Here is a 10,714-nt window from a genome sequence, read left to right as displayed (position 1 = left end):
CAGGGTCGAACGTACTCTAGATTTGATGGACTTGTTTTGACCCTCAAATTCTTCAGTCGACCTTATACTCTGGAGGAAACCAGAAAACCCTCCAGCCCAGTTCAAGAATAAGCTTGTGGAAAGTTACTTCTTCAAAAGCAAAAGAATCTCATATCATCTATTCTCCTTTTTCTTCTCTTTATCCTTCATGCTGCCTTCAAGATAGGGAGAATGAGAACAATCAGCTGAAACTCGAAATCAAACTTCTGATCTGGGACTGATTGCTTGGAGCTCTGATTGCTTACCTTGTCTGTCACCTCTTTCAGTAGATCCCCTAGCTCGGCGACTTGGGGGACTCCTACTACATGGTTTGTATCGCGCTTGACCAAGCCTGAAACTACAAGTAAGCTTCAAGTGTAATTGATACATTACCTTGTGCATCTCCACCAGTTAACAATACCACCCCTGGATGAAGGAAGAGTACTTCCAGAGAAGATGCCACATCTACCTATGAGATAGATAAGGCAAGTGAAGACGATACCACACTTCGGTACTTAGAAGTTTCGTGATTACGAGATCATTCTCCCACATTATTTCCTAATGTCATTTGTACTAAATCATTCACTTGTACTCACTAAAGGAGAGCTTGAACCTATGTATTGTGAAAACCCTTCACAATTAATGAGAACTCCTCTACTCCGTGGACGTAGCCAATCTGGGTGAACCACGTACATATTGTGTTTTGCTTTCCTGTCTCTATCCGTTTACATACTTAACCACACTAATGACCAGAGCAATCTAGCAAAGATCACAAACTTATTACTTTCTGTTGTACCAAAGTCCTCACTGATTTTGTGCATCAACAATCCTTAAGTCCTTACCTTTTTGCGTTGGTAATGGATGAGTTAACAGGACATATTCAAAATGATATTCCTTGGTGTATGTTTTTCGCAAACGATATAGTGTTGATAGATGAAACTCAAGAGGGGTAAATGCGAAGCTTAACCTTTGGAGAGAAGTGTTGGAATCTAAAGGTCTTCGCCTAAGCCGATCAAAGACAGAATATATGGAGTGCAAGTTCAGTGCAAATGGAGGCCAAAATGAGTTTGGGGTGAGGATCGGAGATCAGGAAATACCAAAGAGCGACCGTTTTTGCTACCTAGGATCTATCTTGTAAAAGAACGGAGAATTAGATGGAGATCTCAACCATAGAAAACAAGCTGGATGGATGACATGCAAGTATAGTGATCCCATTTTGATGACATGCAAGTACATCGAGTAGGGCATTCTTCAAGGGCACTGAGACATGGAAAGAAGAAACTACAATAAAAAGGGTCATCTTAAATTTTGTTAGTTTAATTTGTACATATGGCATAACTCTGGTTTGGTATTGCTGTGTTTGAAAAAAAGCTGCTGTGAGAATAAGCGGCTGTGAAATAAATCAGCAGTGTTTGATAAACTTTTTTGTAAAAGTGTTTTAGGAAAAAAAAGCAGTCTGATAATGGGTCTTTTCATTAAAGGAGCACTGTAGCTCCGTGTGCTTTGAAGAAAAAAAGCCAGTTTTCCAAAGCTGCAAATAGCAGCTTCAACTTTTTCCTTTGATTTCAGCTTATTCTCACAGCAGCTTCCAAAATAAGCCCTTTTTTTTTCAGTTTACCAAACACCTAAAACCCTCACAGCTTTTTTTCATGGATGCTTTTTTTTTAAGCACCTAACTCCCAAACCACCCCTTAATCCATATTGGCTCAACTAGTTTTCCATTTTTTCAGGAGGCTGCTAGACGAATGCAGTCAAATGGTGAGTTGATCTATCATTATTAATTCTTTGGTAGCAATGACCTTTTACCTACTCAAATTTAGATGCCTAATTTTTTTTTATGCAGGTGATGATTCTAGTGCAGAAGCTGAATACAAGCCTCAACCTGGTGGCCCAAACAACGGTACTCCAACAGAAACCAGGGAATCCAAAAGAACAGACGTAGGGTTCTTTGGAGCCTGAGCTTTCCTTGATGCATGGTTTTAGAGACTGACATTCTTTAACCTTCTCGGGTTTCTATCTTTGAGAATCTTTGCTAGAAGGAACTACTGATTCTTTTTGCTGTCTGGATTATAATACTTGCATTGCAGACCGCTAAGGTAATACCTACAATGTGGATGATTTTTGTTATTATTAATACTTTCCTTTGCTTTTATTTATTCGTTGATTCAATTTTTAAGAAACTTTTCTGTTGGCACAGGATTATACCACAACTTGTTCAGCTGCATATTGGGCATGTAATCTCTTGCAGCTATCTGCCTTTCATGTCCCTTAGAATTGGAAGAAAACATAAGCCTTCATCTTGTATTTTTCGCGCTTCAAATACAACCCTCATTTGAGCTTTATTTTTTGTTTGAAACCATCATGGCACCATATATGTTTGGCCTTCAATCTCCTCAAATGAATTCTTAGATCCCCATGGCTTTCGGAGTAACTATATTAGAGGCAGTTAAACTATACAAAGGACACAGTGTGATTGCGTCTCGGGCAGAATCAAACACAAATTGGAAAGTGCACCAGCTTGTTTTTTGTAGTGCTTGTGGCATCATACTGATTATAGCTGGTATATTTGGTGGATTGCTTGGTCTTGGTGGAGGCTTCATTTTAGGTCCAGTTATTCTGGAGCTAGGAATCCCACCTCAGGTGAGTTTTATATTTGTGAAGTAGTTGATTTCGTATTTACTGAATTTACTGATTATGGTTCAATCCAAAAACTTGAAATTATTATAGAGGGTGGAGTCAGTTTTTACGGTAAAACACAACAGGAAGTGCGAAAACTTTCACTTAAAACAGCTCAAAATATTTTATACACAGAAACACATTTTTCACTCAAAACCGACACACTATTTGAGAACTTTGATGCAGGTCTCAAGTGCCACAGCCACATTTGCCATGACATTTTCTGCCTCCATGTCTGTTGTAAAGTACTACCTTCTCAATTCCTTACGGAAATCGTCTTAGCCATCCAAGTTGCTGCCAGTTAAAAAAAAATGAAATGGCAGGGAGAGGAAATTTATTTTTCAATAATTTGATGTTTGCTCAAAAATTTCTCTTGCAGCTCTCCACTTTACTGCTGTGGCCACATTTTCAGCCGTAGCAGGGCAATATGTGGTGAGAAAGGTAGTCGGTATTTTAGGGAGAGCATCTATAATTATCTTCATTCTTGCCTTCACAATCTCTGTGTTGAATTTTTCAGGTCCACACATCAAGGGTTCCAGTCCAACAAACTGTCTTTAACTTGATAATTACCACATGCCCAATCTGTCCGATATGGGGCTCTAATACCATGTTGAATTTTTCAGGTCGACGGGCCAAGGAATTCAGTCCAACAACACCGATATTGTCTTCAATTTGGTAATTACCATCTGCTCCATCAATCAGGTATGAGGTTTTATCACAAAATACCTTGGTATGAGTTAGAACGAGGTAATTCTATTTAAACTCTTCTTCTTTTGACCCTCTGGCCGATGTGGGATTCAACACTTTGTGAGTGCAATATCACTATAGGTATGTATGTACCGCCCGTGAAATCGATTCCGGTGTCATTTTTATTCATTTTCTCTAGTAATTAATGCTTAATTTGCTTTTAAACAGGTGGGGTTGGAATAGCAGATATGATCGAAAAGATTGAGAACAAAGAGTGCATGGAATTTGAAAACATCTGCACTTATGATGCCTAGTGTTAGTAACTTGTTCTGCTTTCACTTCCCCCCATTTCAAGCTTCCTTTGCCATACCCTAATTAGGGTTTTGCTCAAGAAAGTTGAGGTTCCATCATAAAACTAATTGGCAATATGAGGAGTAGCCCAACCTCTCTTATAAGCTCTTGCATGGTTTGGTCGTCACCGATGTGAGACTTTGTCCTCACATTTTCACACGCTCTCTCACGTGTGGCAAATAAGTCTTTGCATGGTTTGGTCCCTCGCCAATGTGGAATTTTGTCCTCACATTCTCACACGCCGCCTCACGTGTGAGGGATTTTCAAGCCTTATACATGGACAACACAAACATGGTCGTGTAGCCGTTGGGCTTCACACGTGAGCCAACTTGCTCTGATACCATGAATAAAGTTGACGTTCCACCAAAAAACCAATTGAAAATATGAGAAGTATCCCAACCTCTTATAAGCCTTTACATGGTTTGGTTCCTCACCGATATGGAACTTTGTCCTCACATTCTCACATATGCCTCCCTCAAATGTTGATATTTTATTTTCCGGACTAATGAACTTGTGTGGTACGTAGGTAGCATGAGAGGGAGGAGAAATGAACTGTCCGGCTACTCCTTCAAGTTTCAAGTGCATCCTCTTCCCTGCCATGATAAGTTAGTGAATTTCCCGTTCAGCAGCAATTTGCTCATTTAGAAGGCAAATTTTTTAATTTGGTTTTTATGATCAATTTCTTCCAAGTGATGTATGGCATTTGTTTTAAATAATTCATTTGTTATGTAGAAATAGAAGTGCTGAATTTCCTAAATGATCTCTTGCAATTTTCTTGATGGATGCGGTTTCCTGAAACTAGAGAAAGTATCTTGTATCCTTTTATATTTATGAAGAATGTGGACAAAAAACTGGAGAGGATAGAATCTGAACCACCACGGCAAGATGTTAGGTTCCTATGAAAAATAACCGGTTACGTGGATGTTTCCCACCATATTGGTAAAGTAGACCCAATTCTATACAAATATCGGCCCGAAGTTAGCTTCCTGTGGTAAAAGCCGTTCCTATGGACAACAAGTTTTCCTTGTATCAAGTTTGTTACATCCACACATGGACAAAACAGCTTCCCTTCATTATTTGCTTTCTTTTTCTCCATCACATAAAGCAAATATGAACACGTTCAATTTTTCTTGGTACTTTTTAATTGATTTGACCTGTCTCTTGATCATAGTAATGTTACAGATCATGTTATTAGGAGACAGTGTATGTGGAATGTCTTTTCATGAATGAGACACCGAAGGACTAAGCTGTTTGTTGGACCACATTTTTAACCGGAATATGACAAAAAATGGTAATAATGATAATGATGTTGATAATAACACATGACATTGATAATAATACACGATGTACGAAAAACGGTTAGAATGTGAGGATTCATAGGATTTTCACAAATTTGGATTCGGATGTGATCCAAATCCCTTAATTTTGAGCAGGGGAAGAAAACTCTAGCCAATTTGAAACAAAGATGAGGCCTGATTTGGTGCCTAGTATTATATTTTAAAAAATTTAAGATATGCTAAATGAAGAAATGAAGGTAATATGTCTAAATTTTGTAAAAAGTTGAAGGTAAAAGATTTTGTCATGAAGGAAACTTATTGTTTTATGTTCTCATAAAATGATAGTATTGGAAGGGGTAAGTTTTCTTCATGACCACTAGCTTTCTACACTCGTTATGCATGTGATGGTGGAAGTCATGCAAGAGTATTTATAATAGAAATAAAATAGGAGGTGGGAAAGAGATGGTAAAAATTACATGTATCATTCTTTGTTGTTTAAGCTATTATTCAATTTATTAAATTTAAAAAAGAATTGATTTTAGCACTCCTATTTTCATATAAACACTTCTCTTTATGTTTCTATTCTCTTTTTAATACTTTTTCCCCGTATCAAAGAATGCAAAATTATGTTATTTCTCGATTTTTAGTTGACAACGAAAGTTCTCTTGAATATAGTATATAAGTATAGATAAATCCATATCTAATTGCTTCAACTTAGATAATATTTGGAAGTTGCCTTTATTTCTTACTTCAATGTCCTTTGAATCTGGAGAATCATCCAAAGCGTTTGACATTACTCAGGCTCAGTAACCTAACCTAATCAACGACTGATTTGGGGTCATACATTATTGAAGGGTTTACATAATCGTTTATTGGATAATCTAATTTGTATTGTAGGCCTATTTAACTGAAGAATTATGAAGGGAGAGGAGAGAGAAAGTTGGTGAATTCTGAGGTGTGTATTATTTCACCCTATTGTGCCTTTATTTATAGTAACAAGGAAGAGAGAATACTTGTCTTTCAAGTAATACATCTTAATTAAGACATTAGAAAAAAAAAATATATTATAAAATCCCATCAAGATTTACACAATCACATTACTAACTAAATTAGGACTACAACACTCATTCTTGAGTATGTAAATACTCAAACAAAATGTCACATTAGGTCTTTAGCGATGAAGTAAGAACAGTTGATGAAGTCGTCGGTACAATGAGAGAACGTGAGTTTCAAAACAAATGGAAGAATGCATAAGTAGTAGAACTCATAAAACCTCGCAACGGTAAAATCCAGGATAGGCTAAAAACCCATAGCCTAAAGAGAAAAATGAGAACTTGCATTAAGTCAATACTAAATTCCTTCAGGACGCAAGTAGAACGCACACCAAGGTATGACTAACCTAGGATGAGTGCCTCTTTTGTGGAGCAAAAAATAATCAAGAAAATTATAAAGGTGACACATGTGAAAGAAAAATTTTGTCCTAGCTAAGAACAAGTAAGAACATTTGAATACATATGCAAACTATTAACACATTAAAGTAGACATGCATTAAAAAACAATTCATAAAACCCATGACTTTCAAAGCCTAGTATATGGTGAACCAAAAGACTCTTTAACAACATTAAGGAGAATTAAGAATTTAGAGATTCTTTACCCTTGAAGCTCATCCTTATTTAAACAAGGGATTCACCCAAGTGGAGGGCCTTCAAGTCACCTCCATGCTCCTTGGATCTTCCTTGTGATTTTCCTCCTTTTAGTGCTCCTTTTCTTCTTTGAGGATTTGAGGATTAGTTCTCCAAAACATCAAAAGCTTGATGTCTCTAAGTCTCCACACCAAGGATGAAGTGTGAAGATGAAAATGGATGACTTAGAGAAGAAAAGATTGCTAGCTAAATCCCCTCTAAGTGGCCGGTCTCTTTAGAGAAAATGAGAGAAAGTGTTTCACCTCATTTCACCAAGAAAAACCCTAAATGAGAAATAAAGCTATAAAGTTGATTTTATACTTCATTTCAAGTGAGTGGCAAACTTGTAATTAATCCAAATTTGCAACCCCTCACCCTATGGCCGGCCTTACCTTGTTATTGGGCTAATTTGCCCATTTTGTTTTAGTTGTCATACAACTTAAACATAATGGGCCTTGTGGACCAAAACGCTTTTGGGCCCCGAAGCCCAAAACCAACTTAAAAGCCTAATACGAACATTTCGTAAAATTAATTAACTAATTAATTAATCTTGACCATTTTTCAATTAAACAATTTAATTGCATATCCATCTTATTTATTTCTTCACTATCATCCTTACTCGGTGTACGATCCATTAGGTTCCATTCAGCGAGGTAATGAGCGATTGTTACTCTTAACGATCGATTGTGAATTGAAACCACATTTCAATTCTCCCTTAAAATTAGTGTTTGCTAATCATTAGGGCTTCCACAAACCATGAGTGACACCTAGCAGTATGTCATGGTTACCCAAGCTAAGTAGAATTGGTTGGAGAACCTATCCAGTTACAACTACAATGCAATACGGTCCTTCTCTAATACAATACTCTTAATCACATTGTTTAAGTGATAGTTTGTTTCATGTCTACTATCCAATGTGATACTTCTCTATATGATTCAATTGAACATGATTTGGAACAAACTTCCTAAGTCATATTCATACGCTTTGGCCAAAGACTCCCGAATCATATTTTAGAGTATTCTCCTTCCACCATGGAAGGTTAGAGATCCCTTGTTGTACATTCATATGCCTACATGACTAGATAGCTTGATCCCAACAATGCCGTGGACACTCCAATGGAATGCCATTTAACATGATCAAAGATCAAGGACCTAACCATTAGACATATATGATGCCTCAGGTCAAAGGACTACTTTGCATATTGCAACTATCGAATTCTTACATGACATGTATGTTTGAACTCTCTTTTGATCGTTGTTCAGTGTACTCGATTACTCTTTCGAGCACCTATGTGTTTGTCTTAGTGTCCAACATTAAATGACTTGAGACTTGTCATACTCGTGCTTGAGTCGACATAACACATACTAACCTTAGCGGATTGTCAATGCCCAATTGGCAATCCTATGGCTAGGAACGTTTTAGGAATGAACATAAGAGAAAGGTCTCGTTAATCTAACTTACTTAAATCACTTATCTCTTAGATCAAATACATTCCTTGGATTCCCTTATTGCTTAAACACAAGATACAATAAATAGTGATTAACAATAAACTTTGCCCTTCATTAAACATATAAAAGTTTAATACATTAAGTATTCCAAAAGCTATTACATCAAATGAGTGGCTTTGTGGGCATACTTCCAACAACATGAATTTTTGGGTTAAAATGATAAAATTACCCTCGAGGCACAACCGGATTCCCACGCGCATGCAACAGACAATAACGGCTCAATCAAGGAAGAGTCAAAGGTGATTAAAATTGTATTTATTCAAATTCCTCTCATCACTCCTCATCAAAGCCTTATTCAAAAGGTAACTCTCAAATTTCCTATTTAATTTAAGATTAATAGCCATGTTAATTGCAAGATATTATTTCACATAATATCTTGCAATTATTCACCCAATTACACCATATATGGTTGGCCACTATTCTCCAAATAGGGCCGGCCACTCCCCTATAAATAGTCATATTATCCCACTAAAAAGTCAAGCCATATGTTACCCATAAACTCCTAAACACATTCTTTTCAGAATTCTAACTTTGGTATCAGAGAATCTTCGACCAAAGCCTCCCAATTCATCATGGGCGCATGAGGCTTTTGGCCTTAATCTTAGGTGTTATTATTTTGCAGGTACATTTTCGTCAAAGGAGAAGACGGCGAAAATTTGCATCCACAAATTGGTGCTTTCATTGAGAGCTTGATTCAAATGCTTGAAGAAGACTCTCGCATTCAAAGTTTTTCATTTTTTGTTCGTTCGTAAATTTTTCATACTTTCTTATTCCTAATTTTTTTTTAATTCTTTGAATAGAGGTAAGGGAAAAATATAATGACAGGAAATTCGGAAACCATAATGAACGAAACTCCCTACGTTCAAGGATTTGAACCAAGTGATGAAGATCGAGGCATAGCCCCACCACGACTATCCACAAGACTCAACACAATGGCAATAAGAGCAATTTTGCCACCACGGAGCACCACCACCATGGCAGCCATGGGGACCACCGTGGTAGTGGGGAGTTGGCCAACTCGATGGCAGCAAGACCACGAAGAGTAGATAGCAACTGTGCTAGCAGCCTAGGAGGTGGCCCAAGCAGCCCATGCCGCAAGGCAACCTAACCTAGCCAGGCCCATTATGAGTCGGCCCAAGCTGCTACCTTAACAGCGCAGGCCCAAGCCTTGCATGCCTCAACTCAGAGCACAGCCTAAGCCGTCCAAGCCCAAGCAGATGTGGAAGATTGAGCAGCCTAGCACTAGCGGCCCAAGGCTAACGTGCTCCAAAGCAAAGCCTTGGCCAAGCGCCCACGCGCACCACACATGAGGTCTCACACACGTGGCCCAGCTCACTCATGTGGCTTACCTCCCAAGACCAGTTCAACCGTCCTTGCTTCAAATTTCTGGATGGGTAATTGAACCAGGGGTATTTTCACCTTTTTCTGCAAATTTGAAATTTCTCAACTCAAATCTTGTGCTTGGAGTCCATTACACTTCCACTACACACGGAGAGACATATTGTCCAAGCTTTTCCAACCTAAATGGCGAACGACACTTGTCTCGACAAGTCGTAGAGTTGACAAACGCCCTCGCGCAACAGACAACCATGGTGAATCAGCTCTTGCAGTGTACCCCAAACGAGGTGTCTTGAAGTAGGACAAAGGCAGATGACAAACCTCTCCACCAACGACCCAGAAAGTAGCCTCTCAATTAGTCACGAACCAAGTGTTCTGACAGTGTACACTCTCGACTGGGCCCCCGAGATAGCGTATACTTTCATCTTAGTACGCAGAGGAGTGTGCAGATTTGACATTTCCCAACTCAAATCTCGCGCTTGGAGTCCATTACACTTCCACTACACAAGAAGACGCATACCGTCTAAGCTCTTCTAACCTAAATGGTGAACAACACTTGTCACGACAAGCCGTAGAGTTGACAAGCGACTTCGTGCAACAGACAACCTTGGTGGATCAGCTTTTGCAGCGTGCCCCAGAGAGGTGTCTCGAAGTAAGACAAGGGCAAACGATGAACTTCTCCAGCAGTGTCCCTGGAAAGCAGCCCATCAACCAGCCACAAATAGAGCGTTCTGGCAATGTACACTCTCGACTGGGCCCCCGAGGTATCGTATATTCTCCTTTTAGCGCGTGAATGAGCGTGCACTCTCGGTTAGGCCCAAGGATGAGCACACATTCATGGTTGGGGCCACAATCTGATAATCGACATGAGCAAACTTCCATACGAAATGTTCATTTGCGGTTAGGCTTGTAAGGAGCATCCTCCACATCACATCGGAGTCGGCGACAAGGTGAATAGAGAGAAGCAGTCACTCAATCCAGCTCAAGTTTAACCGGCACTCTACGAGTAATTCGCTCACTTGCTAGGAACGTACCACATGTACCATAGTCACGACATAAACGAGCCGAGCACATGGAATAAATGCCTATACCAGCAGGTCATGACCAGGGATAGCTGAAAGCTTCGCTACCCCAGCAAAGGAAAATTCAAGAAGAAGTAAAGAAACTCATGACCGAG

At 38.9% G+C, this 10,714-nt stretch overlaps 1 protein-coding gene across 1 annotated transcript; it reads left to right on the top strand.

Annotated features, from left to right (window-relative positions):
* Positions 1–1,763: 1,763 nt before the first annotated feature.
* LOC103443819 (sulfite exporter TauE/SafE family protein 3-like) lies at positions 1,764–4,489 on the top strand. The gene is made up of 8 exons (XM_070804415.1): positions 1,764–1,776; positions 1,862–1,956; positions 2,106–2,114; positions 2,216–2,281; positions 2,428–2,658; positions 2,881–2,962; positions 3,065–3,211; positions 3,610–4,489. Exons 1-8 carry the CDS (start codon positions 1,764–1,766, stop codon positions 3,693–3,695), a joined length of 729 nt encoding a protein of 242 aa, XP_070660516.1. The 3' UTR covers positions 3,696–4,489.
* Positions 4,490–10,714: the final 6,225 nt, after the last annotated feature.

This window comes from Malus domestica, chromosome 09 (assembly GCF_042453785.1).
Source record: "Malus domestica chromosome 09, GDT2T_hap1".
Classification (NCBI taxonomy): Eukaryota; Viridiplantae; Streptophyta; class Magnoliopsida; order Rosales; family Rosaceae; genus Malus; species Malus domestica.
The sequence above is the reverse complement of the archived record's forward strand: the minus strand, read 5'-3'. Positions and strand labels throughout refer to the sequence as shown.